Source organism: Spermophilus citellus (genome assembly GCF_964194105.1).
Source record: "Spermophilus citellus genome assembly, chromosome: 12".
In the NCBI taxonomy this organism is placed as follows: domain Eukaryota; kingdom Metazoa; phylum Chordata; class Mammalia; order Rodentia; family Sciuridae; genus Spermophilus; species Spermophilus citellus.
In genome coordinates this window covers 83825675-83847455 of record NC_138198.1, presented here as the reverse complement: position 1 = coordinate 83847455, position 21781 = coordinate 83825675, and the positions used below count along the sequence as shown (strand labels likewise).

Below are 21781 nucleotides of genomic sequence, written 5' to 3'. Positions count from 1 at the left end.
AAAAATCAGAAGTTTTAAAAACATAATGTGGTGTGGTACAGATGATTGCTTGATGGTGCCTTGATGCGGATGACACCGTGCAGCACACGCAGCTCCATACACACAGTACTTGCTTGGTCTTTCCCAGGTGTGAGAAGGTGAATTTATATGGGTTAGAAAGTCTGTGTTGCAGATACCTGGCAGTCTTGCAGATCTGTCTCTTGCTTCAACAGTGTTTGGATATAATGGCCCCTGAGCACTCCCTCTCTTCCAACCTGCAAACACCTTGCATTCTTCTTTCCAGTCACAACCTCCAGGACCATCCAATCTCCCGTCTTCTCCTAGAATAGCCAACACTGTGTTTTGTGGTTAGTTCCTCATTGCTGACCCACCATGACCTCCCAAATTCATCAGAATTATTCCACCAAGGTCGAGGCCCATCAGCCGGCCATCTGATCTGTTTACATCTGCAGGTCTCCTATACTGAGAATCTCCTGGGAGAGGATGTGCAGAGGCCTTATCAAGAGGAATGAGTAAAATTCTGGTGCCAGGGTCTAAACCAGGTTCCTTTGTATCTTCATGCCCTGGGCTGTGACCATACAGACCCCCTATCTTTTTGACTTCTGGAGAACCACTTCCTGGGTGAGACAGTGGAGCTCTGGAGGAGGATGGTGGCCACCTGTCTTTACCCCCATGGCCAGCTGGGAGAGCAGCTCTTTCAAAGGCTCACCCTGGAGCACAGTCTGCCAGCACCGTGAGCATGCTCTGCATCCCTGGCACCCTCTCCCAAGCCTCAGACCAAATGAAAATAAAACTTTTTGCAGCAATAAAAGAAAAGAAGTCATGGTGTCTCTGCCCTCCTGCAGTGTACTTTCTAGTGGTATGCAGTAAATGGTGTTTATTTCATTATTCATAAGTGTATGTACATATCTTAAAACTTCTTACTTAAATGCTGCTCATTGCTGGTTTTCTAGATGAGCACTTCTGAAGAGTCTGATGAAATGCCAATGCCAGATTCTGAAAGTGTATTTGTTATCCCTGGAAGTGTTCTCCTGTGGCGAATAGCCCCACGGCCTCCAAATTCCGCCCAGGTGAGACCAGCCTTGCTGGATGTGGCCACATTGTTTATAGCCAGCTTTGGGGATGCCCTTTCCCAGGCAACACTGAGACATGATCCGTTGTTCCCTGCTGGCCCCTGTGTGCTGCTTTTCCTCCTTACCCAGAGGCCCAGCACACTCATGTCATCATCCACCCTCTCTGGTGCTGGCTGGAAGACATGTAGGGTGGGACCTCAGTGGGTCTTCTTTATGTTACTTAGGCATAAGGCTGGCCTCTGTCAGATATAAGCCGATGAAGCCTGTCAGTGTAAACCTTCCAGACCCAGCCAGGAGTGAAGGAAGATGACTGTTGATGTTGCCCATAGTTCTGAAAGTTGATAGAGGTTATTGTGAGGTCTGCTTTGAGACCAGTACCCACAGATGGTGCAGAGTCAATGAAAACTGTTAGGCATGATCTAAGAAAGGAGTAAGGGGTCACTTTCAAATCAGCCTCTTTCAGGGCTTTCTGTTTGGTGTCATCATGCCTTGGTATATGTTAATTTAATCATTTTGCTTCTTGTCAGATGTATAATTTTACCAGCTTTGCAATGGTTTTGAATGAAGTTGACAAGGAAATGGAGAGCGTGATTCCTAAGACTGACTGCAGGTTACGGCCTGACATCAGAGCCATGGAGAATGGAGAAATAGGTAAGAAGTGTCTACTGCTATAACTGGTACAGTTCACTGGGGCTGGTCATTTGTTTAATTCCTGGTGATTGTTAGCATTATTGGGGTATTGGCATTTTCTTGGAAATTTAAAATTTAAATTTAACTTGTTTTTAAATTTGAAAATTAGAAGTACACTCTGTTAACTGAAACTCAGTCACACACCCTAATCATTTAATATATTACACGTGGCTAGAGGCATTGTCTGAAATTTCAGAGAAATTTAGCATGTTTGTCAACTTTGAGTTGTATTCTAATTACATTTCATAATTCACATAGCATTTTGTAAGCCTCAGAGCATGGCTTCTGCCAGGCATGGGTGGTGTGGGCCTGTAGTCCCAGCAACTTGTTTCTTTTTTGGTTGGTGTCTACCTAAGGCAGAAGGATTTAAGGGCCAGGCCAGCCTGTGCAACTTAGTGAGACCTTGTCTCAAAATAAAAAGGGGTGGGGAGATAGCTCACAAGTAGAGTACACCTTGGTTCAATTCCCGATATGGGATGGGGGAGCAGGGGGGAACATTACTTCCCTTGGGTAATTATTTAAATAATTTTTAAAGTGTTGCTTTTAACATGGTGGTTCTTCAAAAGGGAAAAATCCCCATCCCCCAGGAAACATATGGCAGTATCTGGAAACTTTGTCACATCTGGGGAAAGTAGCATCTAGAGGCCAGGGCTGGTGCTAAAAATCCTGTCGTGCACAGGACAGCCGCTGACAGTAAAGAATCATCGGATCCAATGTGGCAGTAGTAACAAGGGGGAGAAACCCTGTCTTAACTAGTCTGATTGTCTCCAGTGAGACAGAGCATCAGCATTCTGGAAAATTGTTTTAATTTTTTATGAACAGAATTTGAATGAGTTCTGTAAGGTCTCCCTAAGAATTTAAAATAGTTTTTCCATCCAATCTTTCATTGAAACATTTTAACATAATTTTTTGGCTTTATGAATAAGCAAGGGGTTTTGGTAAATGCAGAGGTTATTAAGGGCATAATCAATCAAAAGACATGAAGGCATTTTGAGTGTCAACCCTACCTTTCCTAGCCTGGGTATGTAAGATTTTAACTTCATGTTTGACATGGCTGTATTTTAGTGGCAAGAACACTAATACACACAGAGAGTGGTTCTCTATAAAGTTATGATGCTTATCCGTGTGCCTGGCATTCTTAGTGTAGAGAATAAATGTTTTTCTTTAATGTTCTTGTTTTAGACCAAGCTAGTGAAGAAAAAAAACGGCTTGAGGAAAAACAAAGAGCAGCCCGTAAAAACAGGTCCAAGTCAGAAGAAGACTGGAAGACGAGGTGTGTACCATCTTCAGTATGTGACTGAGCCCTCTGGCAGGCTGCTGTGTGTACGAGAAGCAGTGGTTTTAGAAGCTGTGAATTGCTGACCCTGCTACATTGTCCTTAGGATGGAATCTTGAAAGAGCTCTGTGAGGTCTCAATAATTTCACATTTATTCATTTTTCCCACCTAATTTTTCATTGAGACATTTTAACATAATTACTATGAAAAATATTCCAATGTTAGACTAATTATTGTTCAAATTATTATCAAAATATTATTCACAGTCATTTGAATTTAAGTAGTAAAGCCAAAAGAATTGCTTATGTGACAAAGAAAAATGACTACTGGGAAATTAAATTTAAAATATTCCCATACAATTATCATAGATAAGGCCCATTAAACTTAATTTTCTTCCTTATCCAGCAAACCCTGTCCCTTATTATAAAGGGAAAGTAAAATACAGAATTATATTTTGGCATGAAAATAACAGCTATTTGCTCATATATGCAAGGAAATTATAGGATCATTTGCTTATATGTATATCATGTATCATTGATATTTAGACAGTACCTTTACTTTTCAAACACAAGGGATTTGACACATAAAGGTAGTAGGATTGGTTTAAAGTAGCATCTTGTATTCCATTTAGGAGTAGAAAGATTTTTTAAAATCAGGAGTTATTTAGTCACTTGGGTTGAGTAGTAAAATCACTTATAAATAGGAATATCATAAAAACATTTTCTACATAATTCAGCATTACTAAGTAAATGTTAAGATTTAATATGGGCATAATTTTTCAAGCATCCCAAAAGATATTATTTGGTCATCTTTTTACATGGTACAGAAAGATTTTAGTTTTAGAAATGATCTTGGGTGTCTAATCCAGTAGGTTTTGTTCTTTTTTGTTAACATGAGACTCTTCTTTGCAAATGAAAACTCACTCTACAGATAGGAACACATGCAAACCAAGGTGCTGTGTGGGTAGGACCTGGGCGACTCTTCACTTTCTCCTCTCTGCACATACCCCAGGACCCTAGAACTCTGGAATACAGTGTAAAAACTGCTTATCTAGAATTCCCTTCTTTGTATTGGAGGAAAGCAAAGAATGGTATATTTCATTTCATTTAGGAGCCATGTTCAAAGGTACACAGCTGGTAAGCAGCAGATCCAAGGTCAGAGCCTTCACCTTCATTAGTCCTTTAGATGAAGCCCCTTTGCTATGATCCCTTTTGAAAATATGTGATACACTTTATCACATATTTTTTTCTAGAACGCCTTTTCTGATCCCATTTTCAGTTATATCATGTAAGCAAAAATCCACCAAGAATTTTTACTATCAGATGAAAGTCTTTAACATTCCAAAAGCAAATATCTGTAGAAAATTCATTAGAAGCTTGAAAATAAAAACTAGAGCTGTGTGGGAGAGCTGTCATTTTGAGGCTTGCACTTGGTTGCTTCCACGGGGCTCTCAGCCTCACTGTTTTTATATGAACATATTGGTCTTTGAAATAATCCTGCCTATGCTTTGTCAAGATTCCATGCTTTGAGCTCCTTTCCAGTGGTGGTGATGAGATTTTACACTTACTGTTTTCAGGACTGACCACGTGTTTTAAAACACTTTGGCTCAGTTTGAATGTAGGTAGAACAGTTTTGTCAAAGAGCATTTTCTTCTCTTCTTGAAATGAACCCAAAAACTCACTTTAATGTGACCCACATTTATCCTTACTAAAATCTGGAATCCCTGCTAATGTTCCTTTTGCTCACTTGAAGAGAGTTCACGCTGCAGTTTTTCAGGCTGTATGTATGTGAGTCCTGCTGAGGAGGGTGGCTGCTTGTGGTCCTGGCTTATTTCCTTAGAGGAGCCCCCAGGGAAGAGGTCAAGGAACTGGTAAGAGAGACAGGAATGGCAGAGGGGCAGGGTGATACAACCAAATTGGTGGTAGTCTTTCCATAGTATGAGTATGAGTATTTATAAAAAATATTTTTTATAAATGTTCTTTTACTGATATAGACCCCTGGGCACTGTGGACTACATGGCATCTTTCCCTCCTCTTTCCTCTTGCCCACACTTAGTTCTGAAGTATAAGATTTAGAATTTTCTGTGGGAAGGCGAGAGAAGGGGTGTTGTAGCAGAAGAAGGCCTTCTAGACACAAGTGCTCAGAATTAGAACTGGAGGTTGAAAGACCCCCTGACCCCAACATCAGGCTATTACTCTGGAGGGACACATCTTTAGCGCAGGGTTCTGGCTAAACTGTTCCCAACAACAGGAAAACCCTAAAGGTAGGATTGAAACATAGTCTTTGGAGAACTTTTCCTAGAAGTTTGTGAACGTGACCATCCTTTGCTATTAATATACCATCCTGTGAAAAGTCTTGTTACAACTTTGACAACTTCCCCTTTTTAAAGTATGAAAGTACTCTAATGGCATGAGGCTGGAGCTTGATTAACTTTTTAAAGTACTTTGGTTTACCCTGATTTGGATTTGCCTACTGATGTGCTTGGGCTTTTCTAAGCCTGACTACCAAAGCAATATTACTGCTTGGACTTTTGAAACCCAAGGGAATATAAACTTTGTATTTTATATTAGATAAAAAAAAATGGGGATAATAATAAATAACGTATCCTGAGATTTTTTAGTATATCTAAAGTCTGAATGACCCATATTTTAATCACTTAAAATATTCTTCTCATTAGAAAAACAAGTCCCCAAGGTTAAATAATATATGTAAATATTTAAAAAATTTGGTGTCATGGACATTTACTGTAGGATCCTTTAAAGGAATTAGCCTAATATAAAGCATTTTTTTCTTTTAGGGTTTTTATTGTTAATATAATGATAATAGTAATACCAGAGTCACCAAACAAGTCTGACTTCACCCTTGTTTAAATATTTGTCGAAGCAGTTTTTTTTTGTTTGTTTTTTTTTTTTTTTTGCAAAGACTGGCAAACATGTAGGAAACAGTTTTCATAAATGCCATGCTGGAAACTAAATTGTATTTATAAAATATTATACAAACTGTGAATCTTTTGAGCAAGTAGTTTTACATTTCCATATCTTATAGAAAGCTGGTAGTGTGTAAAATGGGTAAGAAAAAAAAGGGCAAGAACATGATTAGGACAGTTCTTTCTAGAATCAGGTCTGGTTAAAATGTTAAAAGCTAAATGTATCCTAAGAATATGTATTTGCATTGAGGCAATTTGCCCAGGAAGATTTAGACTAACTTCAGTGGATTGTGTTTAGCATAGTATACTAGGGAAATCATGGTCTTTAAAATCAAACCTAGGTCTGCTACCAGTTACTAGCTTGGGCAGCTAGCATTTTTATAACTGCTCTGACATTCAATTTAAAGTGAAGCTTTGAGGGGGTGGGACCAGGGTTGTGGCTCGGCGGTAGAGCGTTCACCTAGTGTATGTGAGGCCCTGGATTCCATCCTCAGCACCACATAAAACAATAAACAAAATAAAGGTATTGTGTCCAACTACAACTAAAAAATAAAGTGAAGCTTTGCATTTGGACTCTGAACCAGGCATCTCACAACATTGCCTTAGGTGTGTTAGAAAAGTTTACTTCCTTATCCCAATTCCTTACTGGCGATTGCTTATATAAGAATGCCTTCGAATGGAAGGAGCAGGACCAGAGGATGAACCAGTAAGACAAAAACACTTTCTAGCTGGGCCTGTAATACTAGCTGCTTAGGAGGGTGAGGCAGTATGATACAAGTTGGAGGCCAGTTTTGCATTTTAGCAAGACCCCGTCTCAAAAGAAAAACTAAAAAGGATCATGGGTGTAGCTCAGTGAAGCTCTCCTAGGTTCAATTCCTCAATACAAAAAAACCCCAAAACACTTTCTAACAACCCTATTAGATCCTACTTCAGTGTAGTAGAACTGCATTACTGATTGTTGTGGATTGTAACTCTTTTGCAAGATCTCATTACCTCTTTTGAAATATTCTGCATGTGTTCCCCTAGGAGCAAAATAGCATCACATCTTCAGCCATCTCTGTGTAAAGCCCTCTCACAGTGCAAGAAATTCTACAATAGGGAAATAGTACTGCAAGCTAATGAAGCCACAGATACCCTGCGATGTCAGACTATTTCCCCTATAAATTTTGTCCTTTCTCTTTAAACAGGTGGTTCCATCAAGGTCCTAATCCCTACAATGGAGCACAGGATTGGATTTACTCTGGCAGCTACTGGGACAGAAACTACTTCAATTTGCCTGACATTTATTAAAATGTAGACAAGTCAGGGTGTTTGGCTAATCTATAAATAAGTCTTAAACCTATGTTTTTAAATTTTTTCCCTTGGTTTCTACTCATCTTAAAAAAAAACTCATAACTTGTATTTTACCCAAGAAAAATAGGGCATACAGTGATAATGGTGGTGAGTCTTAGGAAAAATACATAGTAATTTTGCTATCCAAACATACTTATTTGGAATACTATTTTATAAAGAGGTAAGAGAAACTGCTGGAGAAGATGCTTTTTCTGGTTGCTATTGCCATATTTACTGAAGGTTTATATGTAAATATAACTTTAGCTTTATGGAATATATCATAATCCCAAATCAAGTTATTTTGAATATTTTTATGCTGTCATGCTTGAATGTTTTAGACATAACTGAAATGTTTAGAATTCTCCTATACAACGTTTATGTGCTCAAATGTAGAGGTTGTCATTTTATAAAAATTGATAAGATGGCTTTTATTCATATTAATCCTTTCAACTTTATCCCTTCCCATCTCCAAAAAGAAAAAAAAAACAATGCCTGAATATTCGGGATAGGTATTCCTGATTTGAAAATTCTAAACTGGAAAAGGTACTTCATTTACTTATTTTAGTGCTCTGATTTTTTTTCTATAATCATTGTCATTAGAGATAAAAATGTTTAAATTGTATGTTTGAACTGAAAATATGTATAAAATAAAAATCTAGCAAGTCACAAAAATCCCTAGACATAGATTTTAATCACCATTACATAATGACAAACCCTTTTTAAGTGCAACTTCCAGTGGCCAGTGCCACCAGAGAATTTAAGCTGCACTCATGTATTATAAGTAACAAACTATATAAAAGGAGGTCTTGTGCATTTCAAATTTGCAAGGTACCTGTGTACTTAAAATATGTATGGAGACCTACTGTACAGTAGTTTTGCCCCTTTAATTGGGGTACATTAATCTTATAGTATTTATCCAAACCCCAGACTGAGATACTGATCCAAGGGGCCTTAGGTAGCTGCCAGTAAATTATTTTAACTGCATCTTAAAAGTTAACAAGTGTTATAATGAAATAATCTGATGCTAATAAAAGACTTTAGAATGTTCCAAAAGTGTGATTCCTTTTAAAACAAATATACTAATGCTGCCCCTTAATGGTATCCTTTCACCAAGGCCAAACAGTTAACCCACCACCTAGCATGCACAGTGGTATGGGGGCAGCTGGCACTCTATTATAAAGAGGTGCTGTTGTTTTTGTGAATATGGAATGCCTGTTGGACCTGTAAGAGTTGCAAAAGAGTAAAAAATGTGATCCTCCTAAGTTATAAAATGAGAATACAAGGTTTAATGCTTGCAGGAAGTTTATTGATATAACGCTTGGTGGCAGACTCCACATTGAACGTTGACTCAAAACAGCGTCATTTTCGGCATCTGTCAGGGATAACGTAAACATTTAATTGTAAGGTCTGCTCTCCTGCTGTGTTACTAAGCTCTTAACTAATCAATACCTGTGCTTTTCCATCTCTTAGCATTTCATGGTAAAAAACAGTCACACTGACATAGGGGACCCAACCAAGCCTGAACACCCTGCCTAATCATAACTACAAAAGGCAAACCTGTATCAGTCCTTTATTTCAATACTTAACATTTCTGTCTCCTTAAGGTGTAGGTTCTAGGTTTTGCTCACACATCAGGGAGGAGGGGTTACATAGGTCTTCACATTAAGTTCAGGTTAAATGAAAAGAACAAGACAGTGTTTTTACAAATCAATTTTTCATTTAACCTGAGCTTAATGTGAAGACCTGTCTTGTTGTCTCTTAGCTGTTCAGTGTCTCCAGTCTCTCTCTCTCTTACGGGGGGTACTGATCAGCACTTCTCTCAACTCATCTTGTCTCTAAAACATACCAACTAGGTTTATCTTGTCCTTTGAAAAAAAATTCCAACCCAATGGTTCATGTGTTGGGCATTTACTAATAAGCAGTGGTTGAGGCAGCTGGAGACAACCACATGGTGGTACACCATTTTTTTGTGATCCTCCTACCTCAGTTTCCTGAGTAATCAAGATTACAAGGTCTGGACCACCATGCCCAGCCCAACTCATATATCAATTCAGTTTAAGAATCTCAATCTCTAGGTCAACAGAATGCTGGAAACTCTAGTGTTAAGGCCCACATATTATGGTAGGGAAATTTACCTACCAGTTTTTAGTTTCTGCTCTGCGAACATGGGCAGTAGTCACAGTAATCTCTCCAGCAATACCATAACTTCCAAAGGGAGAACGTTTGTCACCAGATCCTGTACCTTTTTTAGCTACATCTTCTACTGGGAAAGCAACAGAAAGAAAAACTGGGCTTTGTGGTCTGGGGACATCTTTTCCACTTGAAGGAGGACTAGCATTTGGGGAATTTAGGGTATGTTTCTGGAATTTCTGATCTGCAGGAATAGCAATGGGTACTTGTACTGCAGCATATCTCTTCATGCCATCTGACTGTGAGACAACAGCATGTCCAGGAAGAGGTTTCCAATCCTGTGCTTCCTGAACATTTGAGCCTACTAAAATAAAAGGTGGGGCACTGGTCTTCTTGGTGTCCTCCATCATCACATAAGTTGGAGAAGTAACTTGCGGTGGATTCTGCAGAAACTGTGGATCCTTAGGATTAGATAAATAGAGGGTTGCTTGGGGGAAAGGCCCAGGTGCTGGTGGCGGTGATGGGCGACTTTGTTGATTCATATCAGTTAGACAGTAAAGGGTCCACATGTTAGAATATGGTGGTGGTTGTCCTGCTTCGCTTGTTGCTAGTGCTATAAAAAAAAAAATTTGCAGGCATTAAACTTTTGGTCTCTGTATCAGGCGCTATGCACAGTAATGTCTTTATAAATCTTTTTTAAAAATATAAACAAATAGCTAATTAATATGTGCCATAAAGCGTGCTATAGAGAGGGCTATAGTGTCTGGTAATGTGAAAGAAAAGAGCCTTTCAGTACAGTTGGAAAAGAAGGACGACAGTGTTGTGATACCAAGTGGCAGGGACACTAGAGTTGTGGCTAAAGCAGCAGTTTCATTCTAAGTTGCTGTTTCCAGATTCTGAAACTATAGACATAGCTTTTATTGAGTCCTCAGAGTAAAGAGTCAGTAAAACTGACTGAACAGCCTTTGGGTGGGGAAGAGTGTTAATGCATCTGCATAGTGATTTTTTTTTCTTTCCTGAATAAGTCACAATATTTCATTTTGATCAGTTAATCCATTATCTCCTGCCACACATAAATCATCATATAATCTAGGACTCAGAACCTCAGAGAGCTCTTTTTTAGGCAAGGCTGTACCAGAGACCCTAGGTGGCAATGAAGGACTGGTTGGTCCAACAGGGGTTCTTTAAGAACAGGTCTAGGAATGCCATTTATTGACTCGTAACAATCTGTAATGCCGAGTGTGACTTGCCTAATGAAGACGACAGTGCTGTTTTGGAAAGCTGAATCCCAGAAGATGGGACCTTGGGGAAACAAGTTCCTTGTAGAGGAGAGTTTCACTTTTCCAGATGTGCCAAGTTTACCTTTTGAACTCTGGGCCATCTGTTCCTGGTGCAGCCTTCTTTACTTGCCCCAGAAAAGACCACAATGCACATGATTAAGCTGATGGTTTTTGACAGCATCAGATACTTTAAACTGATCTTCAAGCTTATTAAAATGTAACAAGCCAAGTTTTCAGTTTTTTTAAGTGGGAGAGAATTGGAGAACTCAATCTATGTTTTTTTAGCGCTCAGGACAACTGTTTTACTTTAGAAAACAGTGACTAGGTTTGAAGCTGTGCTTAAGTCACAAGAATAATGCCAGCACCACAGGCTACACTTCCAGTCTTGCCCTCTGCCTTTTCAGCTGTTCTGAATCCCTGTCACACAGCCAGACAGAATTGACCTTTGCTAAACACCTGCTTTGGTAACCCTTATTATTCTGACTCAAGTCAGTCAAGAGCTGAGAGTTTCTGCAAAAGGGATGGGGAGACTGGCTCATGTGCATCCTTCCATTGCTCCAGAGAGAAGAGCCTCTAAAAGTTTCCAGATGGGGCAGAAAGGTGGCAGAATAAATGCCATTATTGAGATGGAGGTCATATCACGTCTGTCACAAGAAAACATAGGTGGCAGTTCAGGAGCTATGAAAGCTTCAATTTGGCACTGGTCTGGGTGAACTGGTTGAAGGAAACCAATCACGGGAACTGAGTCTACTATTGCTGCAGTGCCTGGCCATCCTTCCCGCTGTTGCTACCTTCCTGCTCTCATGTGTGACAGAAGTTCAACCTAACCTTTCCTCTCCCCATCCAGCTATGAAGCTGCTCCCTCAGCTGCAGGAAGCTCCAGACCCAGCACCCAGACCTGTTGCAGAGCTCTCGGTGCGAAAGCAGAATCAAACACACCACCATTTCTTGCATGTTTTAAATGCCAAAACCCATGTAAATGCAATGCTGCAGTTTGATTTTACATTCACAAGTGAGAAATTTTAAACCAACACCCCAAATTGCAGTTTTGCAATAATATTATTCAGGTGGCGTAAATATATTTTTGTATCTAACAGGTTCTGATGTTCACAACATGTTTCCAAAAGGACACAAAATTACTGGATGACCAAACTTTAAGGATGTTGCATTAAAAATCACTCATCTCATAAAAGTAAAATCTCAAACACAGCAAAGCCTTTAGGTAGGTTTGGCATTTAAAACCCTACCGAAAATAAAGCCTGTGACCAATCTGCAGGGAGCCTACCTAGATGGTTTCTTGTGATACAGATGTCACCTGAAACGCAATGTGTAAATATGTAAGCATCTGATTTTCTTACCTGGCCTCATCAAACCTGTCCAGGTACTGCTTCCCCCTCGAGTTCGGTTTCTGGCTGAGTAAGACCTTCTGGAATATGAGGGAAGGGGCCACTAGATTCCTTACACTTCTGCAGTGTACCCCGAGGGCAAGTTCTCCAGTGACGTCTGCTGCCCAAAGTCTCTGGAAGTGATCTCCACTTCAACATGCAGAGATTGTTCAGTGCCTATTTTGATAAAGCCCTCTGCATCCAGGGATTCTGCAGGTCCCTTAGGGTAACCTTCCAAATAGCTGTCGGAGAGCAGAAAGGTAGCTTCTGCCTCCATATTTATTGAGGAGTCAAAATTTTCATCCTCCTTCAACTGCACAGGTTTGGGACTAACTGATGGTAATTGCCCATTTCCTTTCAGACAAGCAACTTGATCAGTAAAAGGGATAACTATATGTTCTGGTATTTGCTCAACATAGATAATTCCTTCAGCGACAGGCTGATTGTTATATATAGATGATATACGAAGGGCTGTTGTAACCCGATCATCAGCCTGCAAAGGGACCTTAGGAGCTTGATCATAAGCAGGAGGATGTTGTTCAGCCTGCAAGGGGATTGAGAAAGCCGTTGGTAGTTCAGCCTCATAGTCCTCATCTACCTGTACTGGCTCTCCAGAACACTCCGGAGGAGCAGTCCCCACGACTTCTTCAGCAATCTCTGACTTGAGTACCTTGTTAAGAACAGGCATACTTGTTGCCACGTCCACCATTAAAATGTCAGATTGATCAGAATGAATAGATGAAACATTACCTAACATCTGAGTGGCAAACTGAGCTGGGTCAGCTGGGACATAGGCAAACTCTGCTGAGACAGCTGCTGGAGATGGTGATGAGGGTGGAGTGGTAGTCTTGGGGGTGACTGGTTTGGAAGAAGGACCACGAACTGCTTCGCTTGTCCCCTCAGTCTGTGGGCACTCAGTATTAATTGATGGAAACTGGGTGGTCTTGTTGCTAAACTGTGGTGCAGATATATTATCCTCCTCTGTGTCCGTGGATTTTTCCATCCGTGTAGGTTCTTGGGAAACTACAGGTGTTCGTTCTGGTTCTGATTTCTTCTCCTGTGTCACTCCTTCTGACCACTTCTCTACTAAATAATAACAGTCAGATGGGTTAATCAGCATATATTCCAAAGGAAGTATTATAAAGAAAGCAATGATAGGTTGAGTATTCAAATGTTTATACATAAGATTTATGCTTTGTTTTCTAACATCTGTGATTTAATGTGGAGGGATGAAATTTTCCTGTCCTTATCCCCTTGAGACCTTTCGATCATCATATCCTTAGAAATAAGTGACCCTAAATAGCACAGTGGTGAAACTGTAATCATACCACTATAAGCTGGTCAGCATTCTTGGGGAAAAAATTATAATTCTTTCCTAGAAATAAGGATGCTGAAAAAAATCTCCATGGAAGAAACTCCTGAGCCAAAGTTGCACACAAAGCTGGGGAAAGGAAAAAGCAAAAGACCAGTTTCGGAAATAAATTGTCCAGTTGTCATAACTTAGTAATGACACAGATGCTATCATATGAATAGAGGCATTCCTGAATGTAAGATTATTAAGATTCAAAATTTAACCTGACCCTTTTTGTTCCATCATCCCCCATGTGGAACACCTATGGAAAACTTAAATTAAGCAACAAGTATACCACTTATGATTACTTTGAAATGTTTTTAGAGTTTTATTGGTTTGAGAAAATAGGCAAATGATTAGAACATTAGAAAATATTTCATACACGTGAAATATACAAAGGATATACAAAAAAGGCTCTTAGTTATGATTTTTCATCCTATTAATGCACCTGAGTCAATTTCATTGAAATATTCACAGAATTGAAAACCTGGGACCTTAATGGATTATTGATGAATTAGTGAACTGGGGACTGGAGGATTTTTTACATAAGGAAATGGCATATATTCTACCTAAAAATGGTAGTACTTGCTGATGAGAGATGATCTCATGCAGCTAAAACCATACTGATCCAGACAAAAGGAAATAAGAACCCTCCGGTTCTCAGAACTCAATGAACTGTCAGGCCTATGGAAAAGACAGGATAACTGATGACACAGGAAGTCCTAGACTGGAGGTGAAAAAATTGCTTTAAGATTATGTTTATCACCCACCCATCTGTTTAAGCACCTCAGTTGTTTGTTACTGAAAGTTTCCACATCTGCTTGATGAGGATTTTCTCTTGGAGAAGTATTTCTCTAATATAATGAAATGTACAGAAAAAGTATAATTTGCTTCACAAGATTATGTTTGGTTCAAGTTGAAACTCTTTGTAGAGATGTTTTCATAGGTTCAGCTGCTTCCCAAAGTATAGTGCCCTGCAGTGTCTCCCTTCATATTGCTACTGCTTTCTTGTATATTCAATCAAGGTGTCTAATTCTGGACATGGACACCACATAAAATGGTCACATGCCAAAGAAAAGTTTCAAAACAAAACAAAAAAAGCCATGTCTACTCTTAACCTACCTCTGCTTAGAACAGTGACCTTTTTTTCTTAACCATTCATCTCCTCAGAATTTACCTACCCTCTTTTTTTTTGACATTTCTCTATATTTTATTTTTTTATTGGTTGTTCAAAACATTACAGTACTCTTGACATATCATATTTCATACATTTGATTCAAGTGGGTTATGCCTACCCTCTTCTTAACACACCGTTTACCTACTGGTACATGACTGAACGCTTGTATTACATGTAAGAGACTGCAGCACCTCGAAGGATGAAGATCAAGACAAGGCACCATAACTTACTACACAAGATAATACATACACAAATATTACAGGTAAAGAAATACAAGTATCTAGCAATGGTACTATAATAAAGATCTTGGAAGTTCAGAGAAAATCTTATTTTAATAAACCTGACTTTGCGAGAGTTACTCTTATGCTTACTATATGGAAAGCTTTAAAAAAATATCACTCCCATCAGAACAAGAAGAAAAAGCCAGATAAACTAGGCACTGTAATCCTGGTGACTTAGGAGGCTGAGGCAGAAGGATCACAAACTGAAGGCCAGCCTCAGCAACTTAGCAAGATCTGTCTCAAAAAATAAAATGGGCTGGGGTATAGTTCTGTGGTAGAGTACCATAGGGTTCAATCACCAGTACCAGGAGAAAAAAGGAGGTGGGGTGGTTGAAAAAGCCAGATTAATAACAAAATCTTAAATTTTTTGAGGCAATCAGAGCCAGCATACAAACCTGTATCTTCTTATGCAGTTTTTCATTGTGAAAAAGTTATGAGGGGAGGGGGGGAGGACACAATCAGATTCCCTGATAAACTATTAATGATTCATAATTAATATGCTTTATTTTTCTGGAATGGTTGCTATTTCATAAAGGAGACTTCTATAGAGAGAATAGTCATTCTAATATTTTAAAATTAAATTATTCTAATTATTAATCTCCTAGATACAGATATTTAGGGACATTTTAAAAAGTTCAAGTGGGCCTTTCCAGATACTGTGTCCTGCAAAAACAGTACATTATACAGGTTCTGTGCAAATGACAAATAGAGTCATAAGATAACCAAGTAACCTGATTTCCAAAGAGCAACCAGCCCCTCCAAAAAGGGAAGAGACACAAAAACTGTTTCAAGCTGTGGCAGGGTCCAGAAAGATGAGGCTGCCATCATACTAGCTGGTGAGTATCAGTTAAAATCCAAACAAACTGGTAAAAGCCTAGGAATGACTTCCGAGGAATAATTTAAGACACTAAAACTCAAGGGGTGTCACACTTGCTCACATATACTTTTCTTTTTTTCTTTTTTTTTTTAAGAGAGAGTGAGAGAGGAGGGAGAGAGAGAGAGAATTTTTAATATTTATTTTATTTTTTTAGTTCTCAGCGGACACAACATCTTTGTTGGTATGTGGTGCTGAGGATGGAACCCGGGCCGCACGCATGCCAGGCGAGCGCGCTACCGCTTGAGCCACATCCCCAGCCCCTCACATATACTTTTCTGCAAGCCTCCTGTGACATATGGAGGCACAGCAGAAGGCCAGGGAGAAGTCTCCTATTCTTGAGGCAGAGACCAGAAATATTAGCCCAAGGCAGACCAATGATGCAAGAGTTTAGTTGCACAGGGATCATTGAGCAGGAACACTGGGAAAGCCCCACCCGGCAAGGCCAGCTAGGCCTGAGGGGGTGGAAACAATAAGGAACCTCCTGTACCACTTAGCACACCAGCATTGAGTAAGGAGAGGAGGCTGCCACCAGCCTACAGCCTGGAGAGACCTGTGTGGCAGCTAGTAGATAAGGCGGAAAGCCCAGGGAGAAGCATAGAGGTTGAAATTCTCTGGCATCTCTGCCCAAGGGCATGCAGCCCTCTGCTGGACGAGTTGGATGCCTGCAATACAGTGAAGATGAAGCAAAACCCAACCTGATTCCTGACTAGAGTGACCTCCTTATTTTCCCCCATAAGGTCTTAAACTCCCCAATCATCGATTTATTTACCAAATCAGCCTATGAATTCAATTATAGCAATCCCTAAAACATTTGCACAGAACCTGTATAATGTACTGTTTTTGCAGGACACAGTATCTGGAAAGGCCCACTTGAACTTTTTTAAATGTCCCTAAATACCTGTATCTAGGAGATTAATAGTTAGAATAATTTAATTTTAAAATATTAGAATGACTATTCTCTCTATAGAAGTCTCCTCTATGAAATAGCAACCATTCCAGAAAAATAAAGCAAATTAATTATGAATCATTAATAGTTTATCAGGGAATCTGACTGTGTCCCCCCCTTCCCCTCATAACTTTTTTTTTAATATTTATTTATTTATTAGTTATTGGCGGATACAACATCTTTGTTTGTATGTGGTGCTGGAGGATTGAACCCGGGCCGCACGCATTCCAGGCGGGCGCGCTACCGCTTGAGCCACATCCCCAGCCCCCCCCCAATAACTTTTTCACAATAAAAAACTGCATAAGAAGATACAGGTTTGTATGCTGGCTCTGTGGTTTAATAGCTGCATGGTCAAAATCAGAACTGCAGACACCTCATCTGTCAAATGAGCATAATTCTGACATTACTGTGTTTTTGTGGAGACTAAATGAAATGATGTACCTGATAGGGGTCTACAGCCTATAAATCACATTTAAATGGGGGAAGAAAGAAGTCAACATGCAGTTAAAAAGAGATTCAGAAAAGTTTTGAAAAGATGATATCAAATCAAAAATTATAAATCAAGTATCTTTAATTCACCTTTGATTAAAATTAGGTTGGCAGGGCAAGATGGCGGCTTGAATGCAGCGGGCAGCGGTGGAAAGCTTAGATCAGCCTTTCCACAGCTCCTGTAGCAGCATCTGCCCCAATTTCAGCTGAAGACTGAGGGTCCCCAGGGACTGGAAGAAATCACAGTGCCGGCTTGGAAAGAAGAAGAGGAGCCACAGCCGCCGCCGCCGGCCGTGCCGCCGCGCTCCCCTGAGCGCCGCCGGTCCCTCCCCGCTGCCCGGTAACAGGCCGCCCCGCGCCTCCGCGCTCCCACCACCGCCGCCACAGGCCCGCCGGAGCCGGAGCCGGAGGGAGCGGAACGGCCCCGCACCCCGACCGCCGCCGCCGCCGCCTCGGACCGGGCCGCGCCAAAGCCGCGTCCCGCCTCGCGCGAGGAGGAGGGCGCGTCGCCGACGTGGGACCTGGACCTGCCGAGTCGGCGCCGCGGAGTCCGCGGCGCCCGCGCCGAGCGGCCCCCGCCGCTCGAGCACCCCCGAGGTCCTTGGGCGGCTGAGTGTGGTTTCGCCGCTGCCAGGCCCGCACCGCCGGAGCCCCGCGGAGCTAATGCCTGGGACGGAGCCTAGGCCTGTGATTGAAAACATCAAGTCATGAGCCAAGGTGGAGGGAATCCATCACGACTTCAGCGCGAGCAGTAAGGCTGAAGCCCCAGGTGCACGGCTCTTTCAGCCCCATCTCCTTCTCCTCTCCGCCTCTCCGCCTTGCTTCTCCCCAGCTGTCTCTCCTCCCAAGCTCAGTCTCTAAATCTAGATTTCAATTTCTTTCCCCCACCCCGCCCGCTCTCCCGCGTGTCCGGTACCCGGCCCCCGCGGCCCGAGGCGCCGCCTCCCCTCCCCCAACCCGCACCCCCTCTCCGGGGGTCCCGAAGGCCGCTGCCGCCGCCGCTGCTGCCACCGCCTCCCACAGAGCACCATAGAGCAGACTCTTCACCGCGCGAATGAGCTGCCGAATTAAATGAAACAGCTGATAAGATGAGAGACAATTTAAAATCCAAGTGAACCGAGAACACGCACTGAGCCCTGATCCGCTGAATTCAAACTCCCGGTCACCTGCTTCCCGCAGACAAACAGCTATGACTCGGCATTAATCCATCCGGCTGAAACAACTGGTCAGCCCTTCTCATCATACGAAGGTAAATGCCTACCGAGCCTTCATAAGTAGTGGCCACAGGTTTGAAACGGGGCTTGGGAGAGACAGTAAGGACCCACCCGTTGCATTGGTAGCCCAGCAAAGGGAAACAACGTCATCAGACTGCTGTGGAGGAGATAACTTCGTTGAAACCGACAGCTACAGGTGTGTGATCCCACAGCCTTCCTTCTCCACACATCGGGAAAACCTTAAGGGCCCCTCCCAGCTCTCCCACGAGTGCTACAGCCAGCCCGAAGGAATCAGAGGTGGTGCGGGTCCCCGCGGCGCGGATCTACCGCTCCCACCAGGGCTGACTGCTGAGGTCTCTTGCACCAGCTACGGGGAAGTGGATACAGGAGGGCAAGTAAAATCCGCTGAGGATTCTCAGCCCCAAGCTCTACAAACTTAGGGTCTGAGGGAATGGCAAACTGGAAGAGTGTGCCCAGTCGTTCATGAAAACAGGGCTCCCGGGAGCAGCAGACCTGGCTTGTAGCCAGTATTGTGGTGAGAGGGGCCTGGCTAGAGAAAAAGTGGGAAGTGACTAGACACAAGAGGAGGCCCTAGACACTCAGGATTGGAGACTCGCCCAGTCTGGGAGGAGCTGCTGCACAGTGATTGGTTCCCGCGTATCGACAGGAGAAACTTGGCCTGGTGGACAAAGTGCCACCTACTGGAAGAGAAGTTAATCAAACTCTAAGACGGCATTTATTAGGTTTTTTTTTTTTTTCTTTTCTCCTTTTTTTTTTTTTTTTTTTTTTTGATTTGGGTTTTTCTTTCAGTTTCATTTTTTTCTTTCTTGTTGTTTAATTAATTTTTTTTACAAAATATTTTTTTAAAAATTTTTTTTTGCTACTAATTTTAATTTAAATTTTTTTTAATTTTTTTTTAATTATTATTTTTTTTTATTTTTTTTCTTTTTTAGTTCCTATTTTTTTCTTCTTTAGTCTTTTCATTTCTCTTATCCCCCCTTTCCTTGAATTCTACCTGCCTACTCTCATTCTCTTTAGTGACTTCACCCCTTCCCTTCAAATACCTTTCCTCCCAAACATCAAATTAATTTATAGGAGTAAACAGTAACCCAGCAGTCAAACAGAACAAGAAGTAACATGAGCAGCTTCAAAAAACAAGGAAGAAAAGGACTACAAACAATGCAGGACAGCCTAAATATTCAGGAGGACGTGGAGTCATCAGAAAAATGGTCATATAAAGAACTCAAGGAACACCTTAGACAGATGGAATGGAACCTTAAGGAGGATACAAGACAGCAAATTCAAGCAGTGAAAGAACACATTCAGAATGAATTTCATAAACAGATAAAAGAAGAAGTTAAGCATCTCTATCAGGAGATAGAGATTATAAAAAATAATCAAACAATAATTCTAGAAATGAAGGAAACGATAAACCAAATTAAAAACTCAATTGAGAGTATCACTAACAGAGTGGAGCAAGTAGAAACCAGAACGTCAGATAATGAAGACAAAATATACCATCTTGAAAAGAGTCTAGCCAACTCAGAAAGGCTGGTAAAAAATCACGAGACAAACATCCAAGAGTTATGGGATAACATGAAGAAACCAAACTTACGAGTCATCGGGATAGAAGAAGGTATAGAGATTCAAACCAAGGGAATGAGTAACCTGCTGGATGAAATAATTACAGAAAACTTCCCAGAAATAAAAAAGGAAACAGATATACAAATTGAAGATGCATACAGGACACCGAGCACACAAAATCACAGTAGACCAACGCCAAGACACATTGTTATGAAGATATCCAATATACAGAACAAAGAGAAAATATTAAAAGCTACAAGAGAAAGGAGACAGATTACATTTAGGGGTAAACCAATACGGTTAACAACGGATTTTTCAGCACAGACACTGAAAGCAAGAAGGTCATGGAACAATGTATTTCAAACACTGAAAGACAATGGATGCCAACCAAGAATCCTGTATCCAGCAAAATTAAGCTTCAGGTATGACAACGAAATAAAAATCTTTCATGATAAACAAAAGTTAAAAGAATTTGCAGCCAGAAAACCAGCATTGCAAAGCATTTTGAGCAAAACACTACATGAAGAAGAAATGAAAAACAATAACCAAAACCATCAGTGGGAAGTGCCTCAGTAAAGACAGAGGGCGAGGGGAAAGACAACCATGGTGAAATAAACTAAATTTTTTTTTTTTTAAAAAAAAAAGGATAAACACTCAATCATGGATGGAAGTTCAAACCATATATCAATAGTAACTCTGAATGTTAATGGCTTAAACTCTCCAATAAAGCGACATAGGCTGGTATCATGGATTAAAAAAACAAATCCAACAATATGCTGCCTCCAGGAGACACATCTGATTGGAAAAGACATACACAGGCTAAAGGTGAAAGGATGGGAAAAAATATACCACGCACACGGTCCTCGCAAGCAAGCAGGGGTGGCCATCCTCATATCGAATAAAATCGACTTCAAGACTAAGTTAATCAAAAGGGATAAAGAAGGTCATTATATACTGTTAAAAGGAACCATTCACCAACAAGACATAACAATTATCAATATTTACGCACCAAATAATGGTGCTGCAACATTCATAAAAAAAATTCTTCTCAAATTCAAGAATCAAATAGACCACAACACAATAATTATGGGAGACTTCAACACACCACTCTCACCATTGGACAGATCCTCCAAACAAAAGTTGAATAAAGAAACTATAGATCTCAATACCACAATCAATAACCTAGACTTAACTGACTTATATAGAATATATCAACCATCATCAAATGGCTATACTTTTTTCTCAGCAGCACATGGATCCTTCTCAAAAATAGACCATATATTATGCCATAGGGCAACCCTCAGTAAATATAAAGGGGTGGAGATAATACCATGCATTTTATCTGATCATAATGGAATGAAACTGGAAATCAATGATAAAAGAAGGAAGGAAAAATCCTACATCACATGGAAAATGAACAATATATTACTGAATGATCAATGGGTTACAGAAGACATAAAGGAGGAAATCAAAAAATTCTTAGAGATAAACGAAAATACAGACACAACATATCGGAATCTATGGGACACAATGAAAGCAGTTTTAAGAGGAAAATTCATCGCCTGGTGGTCATTCCTCAAAAAAAGAAGAAACCAACAAATAAATGAGCTCACACTCCAACTCAAAGCCCTAGAAAAGAGCAAAACAACAGCAAATGTAGCAGAAGGCAAGAAATAATAAAAATCAGAGCACAAATCAATGAAATTGAAACAAAAGAAACTATTGAAAAAATTAACAAAACTAAAAGTTGGTTCTTTGAAAAAATAAATA

At 40.6% G+C, this 21781-nt stretch overlaps 2 protein-coding genes across 12 annotated transcripts in view; one reads left to right on the top strand and one right to left on the bottom strand.

Moving 5' to 3' along the window:
• OSBPL1A (oxysterol binding protein like 1A) overlaps nucleotides 1-7786 on the top strand; it is a 217301-nt gene extending 209515 nt beyond the window's left edge. For all 7 annotated transcript variants that reach the window (XM_081263607.1, XM_081263606.1, XM_081263608.1 and 4 more), the window contains 4 exons: nucleotides 954-1070; nucleotides 1601-1724; nucleotides 2946-3036; nucleotides 7153-7786. In XM_081263607.1, coding sequence (XP_081119733.1) covers nucleotides 954-1070; nucleotides 1601-1724; nucleotides 2946-3036; nucleotides 7153-7255 — 435 coding nt within the window. In that variant the 3' untranslated portion in view covers nucleotides 7256-7786. The remainder of the gene's footprint in view (nucleotides 1-953; nucleotides 1071-1600; nucleotides 1725-2945; nucleotides 3037-7152) is intronic.
• Nucleotides 7787-8581: 795 nt separating this feature from the next.
• The window catches only part of CABYR (calcium binding tyrosine phosphorylation regulated), a 34531-nt gene continuing 21331 nt past the window's right edge, over nucleotides 8582-21781 (bottom strand). For 3 of the 5 annotated variants that reach the window (XM_081263613.1, XM_081263614.1, XM_081263615.1), the window contains 2 exons: nucleotides 12843-13178; nucleotides 9271-10040 (listed from right to left, as the gene is read on the bottom strand). In XM_081263613.1, coding sequence (XP_081119739.1) covers nucleotides 9433-10040; nucleotides 12843-13178 — 944 coding nt within the window. In that variant the 3' untranslated portion in view covers nucleotides 9271-9432. Of the gene's footprint in view, nucleotides 8670-9270; nucleotides 10041-12842; nucleotides 13179-21781 lie in introns of those variants that run through there. The other 2 variants (XM_081263616.1, XM_081263617.1) reach the window with 2 other exon arrangements.